Source organism: Exophiala oligosperma (genome assembly GCF_000835515.1).
Source record: "Exophiala oligosperma strain CBS 72588 unplaced genomic scaffold supercont1.4, whole genome shotgun sequence".
In the NCBI taxonomy this organism is placed as follows: domain Eukaryota; kingdom Fungi; phylum Ascomycota; class Eurotiomycetes; order Chaetothyriales; family Herpotrichiellaceae; genus Exophiala; species Exophiala oligosperma.
In genome coordinates this window covers 2,691,816-2,709,671 of record NW_015622821.1, presented here as the reverse complement: position 1 = coordinate 2,709,671, position 17,856 = coordinate 2,691,816, and the positions used below count along the sequence as shown (strand labels likewise).

Sequence of the window (17,856 nt, the reverse complement as noted above, 5' to 3'; positions counted from 1 at the left end):
GGAAGGGAGGGTAGAGTATAGTGCAGCTGATTCGTGGTCGAAGAGCATGACCCCTGTTTCCAGCCGTTGCTCGTGCATCAGAGCCGGGCCAGTTATATGATTCATTTCAACCTGCTTGTTGAGGGACTGTCGAGTGCCTCATCGGCGTGGAGCGATGACTGTTTTCGGCACAGATATGCCGAACTGGTTGCGGGCTGTGAGTCCTCCTTCTCTCGGCTGATAGTACGAGTACTGCGTGGCATTTGATGCACGTCAGTTCAGACAAAAAGGAGGTCTGGGGGACATTGACGTGTGCGTCTTTTCTTGCTGTCAATTCGTTGCAGAGTCCGAGGCACCAGATTCAATTTCCCAGAGGAAGGTGTGCCGAGAAGGACTAGTATCACCGCTGGCAATTTCAATACGAGTACGAGTACGATGTCTTCTACAACATACAGCCTACAGAATAGATCATGTACTACGGGAGGGAGGTAAATAACGTGTCCCAGGTGATTGCCAATTACACTGGTTTCGAGAACAATAGGGCAGCAGCCTCGCTCAACTACTAAACTCGCAGTGATACTATACAGTGTCTCCCAAAAGAATATCTCGCTCGCTCAAAATACCTTGGTCCTCTCATCATCCAACGCACTTGCTCCATGCTGGCAAGCCACATCCAAAGCCAACAAAGAGGTATATCAAGAAAATTACCACCACGACCAGTAGCACCATCACCCTCACATTCTTCCACCACATCTGCCGTCTCAAGCCCCTGCTTCGCACCCTGAAATCGCGGGCGCTGCCACCCAAGCGGTCGGTCTTGTCTACCAGTAAATCTATCCTCTCTCCTCTTTCTAGCACACGCTCAATGTTTTCTGTCATGATATCCTTGACGTTGTCGATTTCCTTTCGTGCGTTCGTGAGTGCGTCACTCGGAGGAGCAGTGTTATACTGTTGAAGCATCGCCTTTAGTGTGCCGTTGAATGCTGCTGTGCCATATGCAGGTAATGATTGGAAGTCTGTAGACTCTGGCTTGAACTGGGAAAGGAACTTTTTCTTCAACTCGAGGAGGAAAGCAAATGGAACTCGTCTACCCATTTCCGTCTGCGCAACCACCAAATATGTGAGCGCTGCATGGCTAGACAACTGCTCATCGGAACCATTGGAAGTTGAGGAGGGAGAGTCGGCAATGTAGTGTACGAAGAGTCGATCATGTGTATAGGTAAGTTTGGCGGGCGTGGAGTGGGAAATCTTTGGAAGGATGACTGAAGCAAGTGAGGAAGCCGATGACGATGAGGTTCCCGGTGATGTATGTTCAGTCAAGATGGTTGTTCCATGAGCAATACATGCGCTAAAGACTGATTAGTATTCTCCACGATCCTCGGATCAATCTGATACTTACTATAGCAATTGGTTGGACTGCCCCGAACCTGATGCCATTGTCCTGGTGGCAATTGGCGCAGTTGTCTGAGACTATGTAGATGCTGAGCGTAGACCGAATCTGGTCGCAAAGTGATGAAGTGTAATGGAGCCTTGCACACAGGCCTTTCGAGTCAAGTGAGAATGTCGCAATAATCTGCCTGTTCAATCGGATGTGTTGAGTTGTCTCGTTGTCCCATCTCGAAGGCATCACAGTGTTTCGAGTTGCGTCACACCTTCCTCGTTTCGGTCGAATCACGTGATCGAACGGTTGGCGTGCTATGGTTGTGGGAGTAGAATAGCCATTGCGAGGAGCGACTCCAAGTCAATGAAAGAAGAAACGGTCCTCGATCATCGATCATCGATTATCAATTAGCAATTATCCATTAACCATCACCCTATACATAAAGGCTCTATATTGCTCGAGCCGACCAGAGGTTTCGCCATATTAAATGCTATGCACAAAACAACTCCTGCGCTTGAAATACTGTACAAACACCCGACATCATACCCTAACTTAGTCACAAAGATCCATTCATGCTAAAAATGCCGTCAGCGAGACACTGGCCTCTCGACCGCCGTGCCTCCCACGTCAATGGCTCTTGAGATTTCATCTTTCGTCTTGGCGTGATTCATGTCCACCTCTTCCTGCATCTGCTCCGTGTCGGGACTGACATTCTCCTTGTCCCCTCCCGCTGTTGCTGGTCGATATGCTTCCTTCCCCTTGACTCTCTTCTGCCTGGTATTTGGTCTAGGGTCTCTTTCTCGGCTTCTACTCCTCTCCTCCTTTTTCATGTGGTCGCGCATTTCGTGAATGACTTCCCTAAAGCCTTCCTCGAGGCTATTCATCCGAGCCATCATGATCTTAGTGAACCTCTCTTGCTCCTGCTTTTGAGCTCGGAGATGGCGAGATTCTGCCGCTCCTTTCTCCATCTGAGCAGCAAATGACGCCGGAAGAGCACCGACGTATCCACCTCCAATGGCCCGATTGTCACCAATGTCCGAGACCAGGTCCATCTCTAGCGACGGTCTGCGTCGTACGGCATTAGCTCTTGCCTTGCTTTCCAATAAGAGGGACAGATTTGGTGCTGAGCGGAATGCTGGATCATCCTTGGTAGGGAGAGTAGGTCGCATGCGGTGAGGCCCTACCGTGGGTCGCTTTGGGGATCGTTGGCCTGTGCCGCTTGATACGGTTTTTGATGTTGGTGTACGAGCTCCGGAAGCTGGCTGGGGTCCATCAGGTTGATTGCGTACAGCAATTGTGTGCCCTGCTGATGATGACTGTTCAGTGCTGGTATCGTTCATCGGTTTAAAGATCATGGTCGCAGACGACACTTTGCGTGAATGTTGACGAGGGCGATGTTTCTGTAATGGTTGCACTGGAGAGTTTCTTCCTGGCCCTGTTCCACGATGTCTTGTGCGCTGTATAGATGACGGTACGGCTGATTGCGGGGTGGCAATGCCCGATACTGGTCTACTGGAAAAGTACTCACGATGCTGCACTTCATCATCGAGCTGTAGTGCTCGTGGTTTGGGATTCGGAGACCGATGGTCGAATGTCGTTGTCTCGTCTTCGTCCCCTTCGTCATTCGTGGGTAATTCGTCGTCCCCGTCAGCATCGTCAGCATCCGGGAGAGGGGCGGGCCGATTCATAGGGGATGAATTCGGGTGATCCTTGACGGCGTTATTATCATCGCCTGAGAAATGGTCTGCGTTTGTCGCAAAGTCTTCGGGATCAGACATCGCCGACATGGTGCGTCGGGAAAATGTGCGAGCACGAGCGAGCGGAGGCAACAGCCTCGACCTGTTTGCCCTGGCCTCCAGTTTGTCAACTATCCGCCTGTCCTGTTCCTGTGGCGGGCCCGCTCCATCATCGCCCATACTATTCATCCAGCTGTTGACAACATTGCTTGCTTTTCGACGATTTCGTTCACCGCGCATCGTACTGTCGAAGGGTCGCCTGAAGACTTCTTCCAGAGCCTTGTCCTGTCGGAAAGTCGCAATTGACGGCGCTCGATGGAGGCGACTAAACTTGGCAGTAGTCCGCTTGCGACCTCGACGTTCAACGAGATCGATGCTGTCGAATACTGTGGACTGCAGCACGGTTTTCTCGTACGTAAAGATGGTGAACAAGACGGGGAAGTGAGTGAGCTTGATCATCGTCCGGTTGATCTTCACGTATTGCCGAAATGGGACACAATATCGGAGAGGAACCAGCAGCCACTGAAGGATGTTTGTTGGCGCTACATATGAGAACAATGCATCCGACTTGACGTGTGATATCGTATTGACAGCGAAGAGAAATTGATGTTCTTCGTTGGCATTCTGCACAATGGCCATGAAGGAGTTTGTCAGTACAGTGATTAAAATCGTAACCACAAGGAAATGACAGATGAACAGAAACAACGTCAGGATCGTTTTCCCGAGGACGTTGTAACCAGACCATCTGTCCCAGGCTGCTGGAGTGAAACCCATGAGCATTTGCAAAAGAGCATAGGCTACCGAGCTTGGAGAGTCAATTCCGTCATCACCAAAGGATAATGTCAAGGCGACAAAAAAGCCACTGCAGCTTATGACAATGAGCAGAGATACTGCAACGAGGTCAGTGGCCATATAGCGGAAGGCTATTAGCAGCGGCGAAAAATATCGGTAATGGTCGAGGACCGAAAATAGTCGGGGAAACAAGAGGATTGCGTCGGCGGCAAGGACATCGTAGGCCATGTTTGCTACGGTGTGCTTCTTGACATCCGGCATGACGATTCCATATATCCTCAAAGCTAGGTGGACAAACAAGATCAGTAGAATGCCGAGATCGAAGACGTTCCAGAAACTGGCCAGGTATAGACTGAATCCTTGTTCATTGAAGCCCACAATCTCGTCAAGCATATACCCAGCGGCCCAAAACCAGAAAATAACCTCGAGCGTGGTTATCTCCAAGGAGCGTTGAACCAGTACGGCGACGAAAAGGCTCAACAAGACCGCAAAGGACATTGTGGACAAGATGTTTCTGTAACGCGGAACTCGTAAACGGGAAAGCTTGAATAGTGAGGCATCTCGTGGGTTATAGAGCGTGACGGCTCGGCGAGGTGTTGCCTTGTTAAAGCTAAGAGACCTGTGTTTCGGGCCCCCGTCAACCTCGTTGGTTCCATAGCTTATGAATTGCCGCTGAAATGGAAGTTTTCGGTGCAAGTTGTCGGCGGCCGAATGGAACACAATGGTGCCAGCCCAGATGGCTTCAAGTTGCCTTACAACTGTGGGATGGGAGAGGAACTTTTTGGCTTGTGCACGGATGGCGATCTCGAAGCAGGATATTCTGGCTGGACGCTGGGGATGTTTCGTCGAGATAGCAGCCTCACGTCTCACTTCGCCATCTTGTCTCATAGCCTCTAGGTGACCTTGCAGAGGATCAAAGTCATAAGACAGAGCATCTATCAAGTCGCGAGTGGAATAGTCCTTGAGCAGCCTGATAGCAAGAAGCTCGCAGACCATTCCTCGGGTTTTGTTGGTGCCGCTGTTCCCAGGGAATACCGCTGCTTCCTTGCCATACTGCAGGCAATTTGCCATGAGAGCGTAATGGGTGGCAGCATTGAGATGGTTCTTGCGGATCTCCTGCTCGACCGGCTTCAGCAGAAACTGCGAGACCTGCGGCGATCGTAGTTGCTCCCAGCTAAGAACCGTGTCGCAGCGAGAAGTGACCAATATCCGAATCGCGTGAGTGAGTGAAAATACAGGTATTGCATCAAGGTGTGCGGCTGAGAAGATGGGGAGCAGTGGTGCAGTATCCGCGGCCTCATCCTCGTCGAAGCCATCTAACATGTGATCCTCGTCCTCTACCTCCTCGAACAGATCCTCATCCTCGTTATCGTCGTCGTGATCATCATCCTCCTCCTCTTCTTCAATGTCCGAGATGTGTTCGTCGTCCTGAGCCAGGTTGCTGCGTCCTCGTTCTTCGGACTGTGTTCTGGTGCGATAGGTGCTGATACGTGACGTGTCTGGAGAGCGAGCAGTAGGGGCATATGAGGAGGAGAAAGGTGAACGGTTGCGAGGTTGTCGACTGCGCGCAGGACGCAATAACGAAGAGAACATGTTTTGTCGGCCAGTCAGGCAGGGCTGGGGTGGGAGAGGGCAGGCTTCGGGGAGCCGGCTGGTTTCAAGATCATGTAAACAACGCGGATTGCAGGCAAAGAATCAGCGAAGGAAAGACGCCATAATGGCTGTAAAGTGTCCCCGCCAGGAACAGATGAACGAAGCAAAACACCCAACCCAGAACGAGAGGATTGAACTGACAACAAGGCAAGAAAGTCGAGTCGGTGAACAGAAGTCATGGATGGCACTCGAGGTAATGTAATTGCAATGTAAACAGGGCGCGGGATTTCTTGGTACGGAAAATCGCACTCGATTCGGCCATTCCACCCCCCACTGTCGCCTCAGACATCAAAAGTATGCAGTTCACCGCCTGTCTCTGCATGTGCATAATGCGAAGGTTTGTGTGATGGGAATCTGATCAGAAGTGACATCAGGCGCAGTGAGGGAGTGAGCAGATAAGAGCATTGAATGGTGTTGGTGATTGGAAGATTTGCGAGACCGTACAATAGTGAGTACGCTTATGCAGCTTGTAGCCGGATTGTCGTGCAGCTTGCAGCGTGGGGGAACCACTGGATGCGAATAGCCTGGCTGGACAGAATCCCATCCCCAGGATTTTCTCTTCTCCCACACTGCCCGACAACAGGTCCTCTATATTGCTGTCATCGAGGCATCCATTGCTCCTCGACATGACCTGCATTGCCCACAACAAGTATCACAATCGTCTAATTTCGAAATTAGTCAAACACTAATTGCGGTTAGAAACATTAAAGACTCGACCAGCCAGTATTTAAGCACGCGCTAGCCACTATTTCTACGGGTTGGAAAAATGGTTGTGTCTGACCATTGCATTAAGGGCAACTCCTCGGGCGACGACCGTCGTATCATGCCCGTCAGACAATCGGCTACGCCATCATTTTAATCTTCACGATCTGACTCCACCACCACGCTATCCATTGGCCGATCTCAGCGGGCTGCATCTTGGCATCAGCGAAAAAAGTCCTCGACCCTGTCAACCACTGAAACTTCGATCTTTGTAGTTGTCAATTTTTCTGTCCCTGTCTCAAATTCTGAACACAACCAGGGGACTGCCTCACATATATGCAGCAGATGTCCCAGTGACCATATCCTGCTGCACTCTCTGCAGAACTCCCTGCCATCATGGTGCGAACGACACCCCTGGCCGGGGACGGTCGCCCTTCATCGAGTGGCCCTTCCCTACCACAGAGCCCTACCGTGGCAGCTTCTGTTGGCCTTCCACTAGTCGATAGGCCACTCTCAGCAACATCTCGACTGGACGGGGAGAGGATGGGTTCTTTGAACCCTATTGCTACAGCCCGAGCCTCCCAAAACGACGAAGCGAAAATTTATCTCGAGCTCCAGGATGGCCAGATCTTCGAAGGTCTGAGTTTCGGTGCTTCCAAAAGCATATCTGGAGAATTGGTCTTTCAAACTGGAATGGTCGGATACCCGGAATCTGTGACAGATCCTTCTTACCGTGGACAAATCCTAGTCATTACTTTCCCTCTGGTCGGCAATTATGGCGTCCCTTCTCGAGAAACTATGGATGAATTGCTTGGTAATCTACCAAAGCACTTCGAATCCGACCAGATTCACATTGGTGGACTCGTTGTCGCCTCGTATGCAGGCGAAGCTTACTCTCATCACCTAGCGACATCGTCACTTGGCGCATGGCTGAAGGAACAGGGTGTCCCAGCCATGTACGGCGTCGATACTCGAGCTCTGACGAAGATCATTCGGGAAGAAGGCAGCATGCTTGGCCGCATGTTGTATGCTTCTCCAGCCTTGCAGGGAAAGCTCTCCAATGGCATCAAATCAGATTCGCAACATAGTGGTGAGGTTATGATGGGCCCTCTCAGCTGGCGAGCTGAAGTTGAACCGGTAGAATGGCATGATCAGAACAAAAGAAACTTGGTCGCAGAAGTGTCTGTCAAGAAACCTCGAGTAATCTCTCCTCCAAAGAGCAGGGCGCTGCTACATCCCTCGGGGAGACCAGTCCGTGTACTGGTCGTAGATGTTGGTCTCAAGTACAACCAGTTGCGATGTCTCTTGGCTCGTGGGGTTGAAGTACTAGTTGTGCCATGGGACTATAATTTCCCAGAATTGGCTGGAAAAGACTATGACGGCTTGTTTATCTCCAATGGTCCTGGTGACCCGGCAATGATGTCGACCACAGTGAAGCATATCTCAGCAGCCATGTCTGAAGGACGAACACCAATCTTCGGTATCTGTCTCGGTCATCAGCTCCTTGCCCGTGCCGCGGGAGCCAGTACTTTGAAGATGAAATTCGGTAACCGTGGTCATAACATTCCATGTACCAACCTGTTGTCTGGCCGCTGCTATATCACTTCTCAGAATCACGGATTCGCGGTCGATTCTATGACGCTGCCTGACGGCTGGGAAGAATTGTTTGTTAATGCAAACGACGGTAGCAACGAGGGCATTCGTCACATCTCTCGTCCGTACTTCAGTGTCCAATTCCACCCGGAATCAACCCCTGGACCTCGAGACACCGAGTTCCTTTTCGACGTCTTCATCGATGCCATCATGAAGAGCGTCGCCTCAGTCGAGGCTCTGGTTCGACCTGTCACGTTTCCCGGTGGTACCGTTGAGGAAAATGAAAAAGCGCATCCACGAGTCAAGGTCAAGAAAGTTCTTGTTCTCGGCAGTGGAGGTCTCAGTATTGGTCAAGCTGGAGAATTCGACTATTCCGGTAGTCAGGCAATCAAAGCTCTGAAACAAGAAGGCATTTACACTATTCTCATCAATCCAAATATTGCCACCATCCAGACCTCCAAAGGCTTGGCAGACAAGGTCTACTTTCTTCCGGTCAATGCGGATTTCGTCCGTAAAGTCATCAAGCACGAACGACCAGATGGAATCTATTGCACTTTTGGCGGACAAACTGCCCTTCAAGTTGGTATTCAGCTAAAGGACGAATTTGAAGGTCTCGGAGTCCGGGTTCTGGGAACGCCGATCGACACTATCATCACGACCGAAGACCGTGAGCTGTTTGCAAGAAGCATGGAATCTATCGGCGAGAAATGTGCCAAGTCCGCGTCTGCTTCAAGCCTCGAAGAGGCCATGCGTGTTGTTGAAGACATTGGCTTCCCAGTCATTGTCCGAGCCGCTTACGCACTAGGTGGTCTCGGTAGTGGATTTGCTGACAATACTGAGCAATTACGAGACTTGTGTACCAAGGCCTTCGCTGCCAGTCCTCAAGTTCTCATTGAGCGGAGCATGAAGGGTTGGAAGGAAATCGAGTACGAAGTTGTCCGAGACGCCCGTGACAATTGTATCACCGTTTGCAACATGGAGAACTTTGATCCTCTCGGCATCCATACTGGAGACTCTATCGTCGTCGCCCCTTCGCAAACTCTATCGGATGAAGATTACAACATGCTCCGCACAACAGCTGTCAATGTCATCCGACATCTCGGCGTTGTTGGAGAATGTAACATTCAATACGCGCTCAACCCTTTCTCGAAGGAATACTGCATCATTGAAGTCAATGCTAGACTTTCTCGATCCTCGGCTCTTGCTTCGAAAGCCACAGGGTATCCTCTGGCTTTTATTGCAGCAAAGCTTGGATTGAACATACCACTCAACGAGATCTCTAACTCGGTTACCAAAAAGACTTGTGCCTGCTTCGAACCGTCGCTGGATTACGTGGTTGTCAAGATCCCCAGATGGGATTTGAAGAAATTCACACGAGTCTCTACTCAGCTTGGGTCCTCCATGAAGAGTGTCGGTGAGGTCATGGCAATTGGCAGAACGTTTGAAGAGGCCATACAGAAGGCCATTCGATCGGTCGACCTCCACAATCTTGGTTTCTCTGATATTTCCAATCCTTTGATGTCTGTTGACGATGAACTTCAGACTCCCTCTGATCAGCGAATGTTTGCCATCGCCAATGCCATGCATGCTGGCTACAGTGTGGACAAGATCTGGGAAATGACCAAGATCGACAAGTGGTTCTTGTCAAGGCTGAAAGGGCTAAGCGATTTTGCAAAACTAATGTCCAAGTACAGCACGTCCACGATTTCGCCATCTTTGTTCCGTCAAGCTAAGCAACTTGGTTTCTCGGACAGACAGTTGGCTCGCTACTGGAACTCAAATGAGCTCGCAGTTAGGCTTTTGAGAGCGGAAGCCGGCATTCACCCTGTTGTCAAACAGATCGATACTGTTGCAGCAGAATTCCCAACCTACACCAACTACCTCTATCTTACATACAATGGCATGGCAAGCGACGTTACATTTGAAGATCATGGCATCATGGTTCTAGGATCTGGTGTCTATCGCATCGGCTCCTCGGTGGAATTTGATTGGTGTTCAGTCAGAGCGATTCGAACCCTTCGACAAGAAGGATACAAGACCATTATGTGTAACGATAATCCAGAGACTGTTTCCACAGATTACGACGAGGCTGACAAGCTTTACTTTGAGAACATCAACCTCGAGACTGTGCTAGACATTCATCAACTTGAGTCAGCCAATGGAGTGGTTATATCAATGGGTGGTCAAGCGCCAAACAATATTGCCCTGCAATTGAGCAGACTGAACATCAAAATTCTTGGAACCTCGCCAGATATGATTGACTCTGCAGAAAATCGGTACAAATTCTCTCGAATGCTCGACCGCATCGATGTTGATCAACCAGCTTGGAAGGAATTGACTAGCATTGAGGAAGCACTGGAGTTTTGCGCAAAGGTGAAATACCCTGTCCTAGTACGCCCGTCTTATGTGTTGTCTGGGGCTGCGATGAACACAGTATATTCCAAGGATGATCTGGCTAGCTATCTTAATCAAGCTGTGGATGTGTCCCGAGAACACCCTGTTGTCATTACCAAGTACATCGAGAATGCCAAGGAGATCGAGATGGATGCTGTGGCCAAAGATGGTGTCATGACTGGCCACTTCATCTCTGAACATGTCGAAAATGCAGGTGTCCACTCTGGAGATGCTACGTTGATCTGTCCCCCACAAGATCTTGAGCCTGAAACAATCGCCCGAATTGAAGAAGCTACTCGCAAGATTGGCAATGCCTTGAACGTCACTGGCCCTTTCAATATCCAATTCATTGCGAAGGACAACGAGATCAAAGTCATCGAATGCAATGTCCGAGCGTCGAGATCCTTTCCATTTGTTTCCAAAGTCATGGGAGTGGACTTGATCGAAATGGCCACAAAGGTTATGATGGGCAGACCCGTCACACCATACCCACCCGTTGACATTCCTGCCGATTACGTCGGTGTGAAAGCTCCACAATTTTCATTCTCTCGATTGTCTGGTGCCGACCCTGTTTTGGGTGTTGAAATGGCATCCACTGGTGAAGTTGCCTGCTTCGGCCGTGATCGCTACGAAGCCTATATCAAAGCAACTATCTCGACAGGCTTTAAACTGCCAGAGAAGAATATTCTTCTCTCTATCGGATCTTTCAAGGATAAGATGGAGATGCTCCCTTCCGTTCGCAAGCTACACCACATGGGCTACAACCTTTTCGCAACTTCTGGAACAGCTGATTTCCTTGAGGAGCATGGCATCAAAGTGAAATACCTTGAAGTGCTTGGCAGTGACGAGAAGGAGCAGAAATCCGAGTACTCGCTGACGCAGCATCTGGCAAACAACAAGATCGATTTGTACATCAACTTGCCCTCAAGCAATCGATTCAGAAGACCGGCCAACTACATGAGCAAGGGTTATCGAACTCGCCGTATGGCAGTCGACTATCAGACTCCATTGATCACGAATGTCAAGATTGCGAAGATCCTTATTGAAGCCCTTGCTAGGCACTATGATCTTAGCATCCACAACATTGACTTCCAGACTAGCCATCGTACTGCTGTGCTTCCAGGCCTGATCAATGTGGCGGCGTTTGTCCCTGGGGTGGCGCGGAAGGGTTCGCATGACTTCGCTCTCGTCACCAAAGCCTCTATAGCAGCTGGATTCAGCATGATTCGGGTCATGCCCGTAGGCATCGACAGTGCCATAACCGATGTTCGCTCCTTGAAGATTGCTCAGCAAAATGCCGAGGCGGGATCATATTGCGACTTCAACTATTCCGTTGCAGCAACGGACTCTAATTCCGAGCAGATCGTACACGTCAAAGGAGAAGTTGGTTCATTGTTTATTCCATTCAATCATCTCGCTGGAAATATCAACAAGGTCGCGACTGTGACTGCTCACTTCGGAACCTGGCCTGAATACAAGCCGATTGTGACTGATGCGAAGACTACGGATCTGGCTTCTATCCTCCTTCTGGCGAGTCTCCATGACAGGAAAGTCCATGTCATGAATGTGACCTCCAAAGACGATATTAGTCTGATTGCGCTGTCCAAAGAAAAAGGTCTCAAGGTCACGTGTGATGTATCAATCTACAGCCTGTTCCTTTCTCAAGCCGACTACCCCGACTGCCCGGCATTGCCAACGGCTGTGGATCAGAAAGCGTTGTGGGATCATCTGTCCACTATTGACGTGTTCTCGGTTGGCAGTATTCCTTATCAGATCGCAGGCGACCATGCTGTGCCCACTGTGGGCTTGGCTGATGCTCTTCCATTGCTGCTGACAGCAGTTGCCGAGGGAAGAATGACAATGGAAGATGTTACCACACGCCTTCATGACAACCCAAAGACTATCTTCGAATTGCATGACCAGAACAACACCTCCATAGAAGTCGACATTAACCGCCAATATGTTCTTCAAGCTGGGTCTGCCTGGTCACCTTTTGTAGGCAAAACACTTCGCGGTGCAATTTCCAGAGTGATCTTTCAGGGGAAGACAGCTTGTCTTGATGGAGAGCTCTCACTTGATGGCCCAAGAGGTGCAGATATGTCTTCTCACCTCCTCGCCCCTACGACTCCAGCCGTGGGTCCGACATCTCCCACTTTGCGAGCTCAAGCAGACACTCCGATCGATCGCCGTCCATCCCTGTTCGAAACCACAGCCAACAGGAGGGTTTCGACTACCACACGAAGCCGCCCAATCACTCGAGCACGCAACATGGACGATGTGCTCGAGGACACGAACACTCCTGTTCTACCGACGGCACCCTTCCGCCAACCTGCAGCTCCATCATCCATCTCACCATCGTTGCTCTCCCTCTTGGCGTCGTCCCCCTTCAAGAACCGTCACGTGCTGTCCGTTAAGCAGTACACTCGACAAGAGCTTCACATCTTATTCACTGTGGCCCAGGAAATGCGTCTAGGTGTTCAGAGACAAGGCATACTCCCAATCCTGCCTTCCAAGGTGTTGTGCACAATGTTCTACGAACCAAGCACTCGTACTTCGGCGTCCTTTGATGCCGCTATGCAACGATTGGGTGGTCGAACCATTGCAATCAACACAGATCATTCGAGCACGCAAAAGGGTGAAACATTGCAAGACAGTATCCGCACTCTCGGCTGCTACGGTGACGCGGTAGTCCTTCGCCACCCAGACAACGAATCCGCGGTGACGGCCGCCAAATTCTCACCGGTCCCAATTATCAACGGAGGAAACGGTAGCCGAGAACACCCGACACAGGCATTCCTGGACTTGTTCACCATTCGAGAGGAGCTTGGCACGGTGACTGGTCTGACTGTCACTTTTACCGGTGATCTCAAATACGGCCGGACTGTGCATTCATTGGTCAAGTTGCTCCAGTACTATGAAGTCAGAATCAACTTGGTTGCGCCGAAGGATCTTGCCCTCCCCGAAGACGTCCGGGAGCAGATCGTTTCCTCTGGCCAGCTTGCTATCGAATCTGAAACTCTGACACCAGAGATCGTGGCGAAGAGCGACGTTCTCTACTGCACCAGAGTCCAAAAAGAACGCTTCTCCAGCCTCCAAGAATATGAACGTCTCAAGGACAGTCTGATTGTGGACAACAGTGTTTTGAAGTATGCCAAGTCGAGTATGGTTGTCATGCACCCTCTCCCTCGCAACCGAGAGATCAGCGAAGAGGTGGACTTTGACCAGCGTGCGGCATACTTTAGACAGATGCGGTACGGACTTTACACAAGGATGGCCCTGTTGGCTCTGGTGCTTGCCTCGTGAGGGTGAGATTCAGATTGATTGGAAGGAAACTTTTCATTTGTTGGAATCATTTGCAAACATTGGGGACCGAAAGATGACAGAAAAAAAAAAGCTAGATTGTACCAAGGTCTGGAGTTGGTTGAGATTTAGACAAAAACGAAAAGTAGATTTTTAAAACTGGTACAAAGTAGGCACTGTTAATGATTGGTGTCGTGTACGAGTGTGATTGACGACGTGTTATGTATGATATATGATGTATATGTATGAATATGTAATGTTATGTGTAACGGCGTTGTGTATTGTGTATCTCTTTTCGTTGTGTTGTTTGTTCATTATTTGGTTCTTCATGGAGTTCGTAGCGCTTCAATATCTAAATATGGGGGGATGGACTCCATCACCCATACAACATGTTCTAAAATGTCTAGGTGGGCATCCCATACAGATTACTGCGTAAACATGTCGGGAGGAATGTACATCAAAATTCGCCACATCAAAGGAAACGTCACCCAGCCACACAAGAGACAAAATTGTCGATCATGTACGGATTACATAGCCATGCGAGGAGGATCTCGGTGGCGGAGTACAGAAAACAAAAGAAAAAGAGATGGCGAGGCTGACCAAAAAAAATGGCGGGGGTTAACTAACTAGCGGCTGATTGTGAGGCTGCGTATGATGATTGGACGGTCAATGTTGACAACTACCCGAAATGGACTAGCGCGAGGCTGGGTAGCTTCGTGAAGGGCTGGCAACCAGAACAAATTGTCCGTATTGTTTCTGCTGGTTTACCTATCAGGTACTCCGTAGAACTCACCAGTGAAAGAGTGCATATGCAAGGTGATGGCTGGATACGAATGCTACGTAGATACAGTGTGGTTTGTACGTGTTATATGTGTATATAATAACATGGTCGCATGTCGGTCTGTGCAATTTTTTCTTTTCATTCTTCCATCCACTCATCATAGCCATAGCAAAAGAGTGAAGTGAGCTTTGATCTTCTTCTCTCTCGTCGCACAAACCTCTTTTTGCTCAGTGCAACTTGATCCCTCCTAAGCCTATACACTAGCATTGTACTTTTTGTGCACCGAGTATATCACACATGCATTCATCTACCAAACCCACCGCCTTGGCGGCGGCATCGGTGGCCGCCGTCTTAGCGTCACTGCCTTTGGTCAATGCTCTACCTCGACCTCAGACCAGTGATGCCGCTGCTGCTGCCACTACTGACGGACCGTATCCTTTTCTCCCATTCCCCAATGTGACTCGCAGCGAGGTCTGGGGCGATTGGAAGACGACAACCACGACAACCACGACGACGACATCTTCCACTACTTCGGAAGTTTGGGGTGACTGGACATCATCATCAACAACAACACCGGTTGCATCAACGACTACTTCAGAAGTCTGGGGCGATTGGACATCCTCAACCACAACTCCAGTCACAACAACAACGACGACGTCTCAAGTCTGGGGTGATTGGACTCCTAGCTCTACCACGACAACTCCAGTTGCACCCACTACAACTTCTGAAGTCTGGGCCGACTGGACGACCACGACGCCGACCCCAGTTTCTTCCACTACATCCGAAGTGTGGTCAGACTGGACAACTACCACCACCACCACCGCCACATCAACAACGACGTCTGAGGTTTGGGTCGATTGGACCACAAGCACCACTACGACTCCCGTTGCACCAACAACCACTTCCGAGGTCTGGATTGACTGGACGACCACTCCAGTGGTGACAACGACTTCCGAAGTCTGGGTTGATTGGACCACCACGACGACTCCTGTTGCACCGACAACGACGTCTGAAGTTTGGGGAGATTGGACTTCAACCACGACTCCGGTTGTACCAACGACAACATCTCAAGTTTGGGGAGACTGGACCTCAACCACCACGACTCCAGTGGCGCCAACCACGACGTCCGAGGTCTGGGGAGACTGGACCTCATCGAGCACCACCACTGCTCCATCAAGCTCTCAAACCTGGGGTGACTGGACTTCTACCACGACCCCAGTTGTAGCAACAACAACCTCTGAGGTTTGGGGAGACTGGACTTCAACCACGACTCCAGTTGCACCAACCACAACGTCCGAGGTCTGGGGAGACTGGACATCGTCGACCGTCACCACAACTACTTCAACAAGCTCTGAAACATGGGGTGACTGGACCTCCTCAAAGACCACCTCGGTCCCCAGCGCCTCCACCAAATCAACAGCCGCAGCGTCCACTTCTGGAGTTTGGACAACCAGTTCGTCAGCCAAGGCCAGCTCGACAGTCGTTCCCCTCGCTCCGGCGGCAGCAACATTCACGGGCGCCGCGAGCAATCTCAAGTCCTCCACCACGGGAGTGACGGGCATCTTCATGGGAGCGGTTCTCGCAGTCGCTGCTCTGATCTAGAGTGAACACTTTTCACATGACGGAGTACATCATCGGAGATGGTTGTGCTCCATCCAAACATTTCTCTTACGGTGTAGGAACGAGGCAACGAGGTACATGGATCAACGGAACAGAAAGGGAGACAAGTCAAGATTTTTTACGGAAATATGCCTTTTTAATAATCATTCGACAAAACAAGGAGGGATTTTTACTTTCACACAGATGAGAATGGCGGATATGATATATGATCGGTACTCCGTACAAGGGAGGTAATTTAGATGCTTGATGATTCAGTGCCAAAATACTAGATAGTTTAGAATATGTAATTACAACGATAACATACAAAAAATAATCCTTGGAGTTTCCTTGTTCTGCCTCTTGTTACTCCAGAACTCTGTAATCTTGATCATTCATACTCCGTATACCTGTCTGTAATTCTTCGTCCGTACTATTGACCCTATTGACTTGTACTCCAAACTTCGTACTCAACAGCATGCATATGGACTGTTACGATCTCCAGGTAAGTAACTCAATTCAACGAGTTTCGAAATCTCATCATTTTGGTGCTAGTGGTAATGATACCAAGGCTGAAGCCCCCTTGAACACTTTGCTGTCGCTGTGACTCGTATACGATTCCAATCCATAAATGCAAAAGCAATACAATTAGACTCTCCAAAATGACTTCCAAAAATGCTTCCTTTCAATGCACATGCAGTAGTTGGTCCGCAGCCTCATGTGAGGCTTTTGCATTGTGGCCAAATCTCCTTCTACCATCACAGCGCAAGAACAACTGTATCGTTTGGCAGTGGGAGTTTGTGAATAGCCCAACATCAGCCGCACCTCCATTCAAGGTGCTGTTCTTCAGCCGCGTCGTCTCCCATGGCCCCTCGATGCGGCTGGTGCAAATAAAACAAACAACACGTAGATGATTTCTTCTTCTGTCCTTTTCATCTCTTTGTTACTCACTCACTTGTTTTAAAATTCATGAATTTGTTGTTCAACCACCAGAGAGCCTTGTCTTTTCATGTGGAATGGTTCCTGGAAAGATGAGAAGGGTGCCTGTACTCCCAGAGTTCAAACATCGTGACAAAGACAAAGTGGAAACCCCTCTGTCTCTCGTCTCTGTGAGAATTCAAAGTGAAAACAGGTGAGAACTCCAAAGCTTCATCAATTCTTCTTGAAACTCTGCACCTTGCTGACTGATACTGTGATAGTAGCTCCTCTACAGAGTCATGGGACCATCCTCCCTTGACTTCCTTGAAAGAGCATTTTCATCACCTCGAAAAGTGAACTTGGAAGTCCTTCTCTCACCTTTCCCGAACCTCCCACTTTGACATAACCACAATATTCCATCAGAAAGAGGAGATACACAATGATCACAAAGGGACGTGTCAAAATACTCAATCATTCTCAAGATCAATGGTCAAGTGCTCACATCTCGTGAAGAGTAAGAAAAGTTTTCCCCCTTTGTAATTCCAAAGTATCCGAGTTACATGATGACCTTCCGCGTTCTTCAGACTTGAATTTGTGTCAAGCATGATGTACAAAATGCCGATCTGACGAACTCGAGCACAAAACCATCAAGTCCATCCAAAGGAATTTTGATTTCAACGCTGACAATCTCATTCAACGCAGGCGAAATGGCCCTACACCGCGAAGGCGAAAGCGGTTGACAAGGTGCGTGGAGGCTGTAGGACAGCGTGAATAACGACAAGTCAGACACTTTCCCCCCTCTGTTACCCTATCATAGTTAGATGAAGATAAACCCCTCAAGAAGAATCGACATCTTGTCGAGTATGATGTACTGCAGAAGACCTTCTGATGACTCAAGAACTCAACAATCAATTACACCCACCGCGACCTTTGATCCGCAGGCTGACCCTTCTTTTTTGGCATGCAGGTGAAATTTGTCCTGCAGACTTGAGACCGATCGACAAAACCCTGCAACCATACAATCATTTCTC

At 49.5% G+C, this 17,856-nt stretch overlaps 4 protein-coding genes across 4 annotated transcripts; 2 read left to right on the top strand and 2 right to left on the bottom strand.

Moving 5' to 3' along the window:
• Positions 1-464: 464 nt before the first annotated feature.
• PV06_05061 (uncharacterized protein) lies at positions 465-1,579 on the bottom strand. The gene is made up of 2 exons (XM_016406027.1): positions 1,379-1,579; positions 465-1,327 (listed from the first exon to the last, which is right to left on the bottom strand). Exons 1-2 carry the CDS (start codon positions 1,414-1,416, stop codon positions 616-618), a joined length of 750 nt encoding a protein of 249 aa, XP_016264233.1. The 5' UTR covers positions 1,417-1,579; the 3' UTR covers positions 465-615.
• A 161-nt stretch (positions 1,580-1,740) lies between these two features.
• On the bottom strand, positions 1,741-5,718 carry PV06_05060 (uncharacterized protein). Its single transcript, XM_016406026.1, has one exon. It carries the CDS (start codon positions 5,479-5,481, stop codon positions 1,948-1,950), a length of 3,534 nt encoding a protein of 1,177 aa, XP_016264232.1. The 5' UTR covers positions 5,482-5,718; the 3' UTR covers positions 1,741-1,947.
• An 817-nt stretch (positions 5,719-6,535) lies between these two features.
• On the top strand, positions 6,536-13,746 carry PV06_05059 (protein pyrABCN). Its single transcript, XM_016406025.1, has one exon. It carries the CDS (start codon positions 6,640-6,642, stop codon positions 13,531-13,533), a length of 6,894 nt encoding a protein of 2,297 aa, XP_016264231.1. The 5' UTR covers positions 6,536-6,639; the 3' UTR covers positions 13,534-13,746.
• Positions 13,747-14,463: 717 nt separating this feature from the next.
• PV06_05058 (uncharacterized protein) lies at positions 14,464-16,244 on the top strand. The gene is made up of 2 exons (XM_016406024.1): positions 14,464-15,442; positions 15,611-16,244. The coding sequence occupies exons 1-2, from the start codon at positions 14,609-14,611 to the stop codon at positions 15,911-15,913; spliced, it is 1,137 nt and encodes a 378-aa protein (XP_016264230.1). The 5' UTR covers positions 14,464-14,608; the 3' UTR covers positions 15,914-16,244.
• Positions 16,245-17,856: the final 1,612 nt, after the last annotated feature.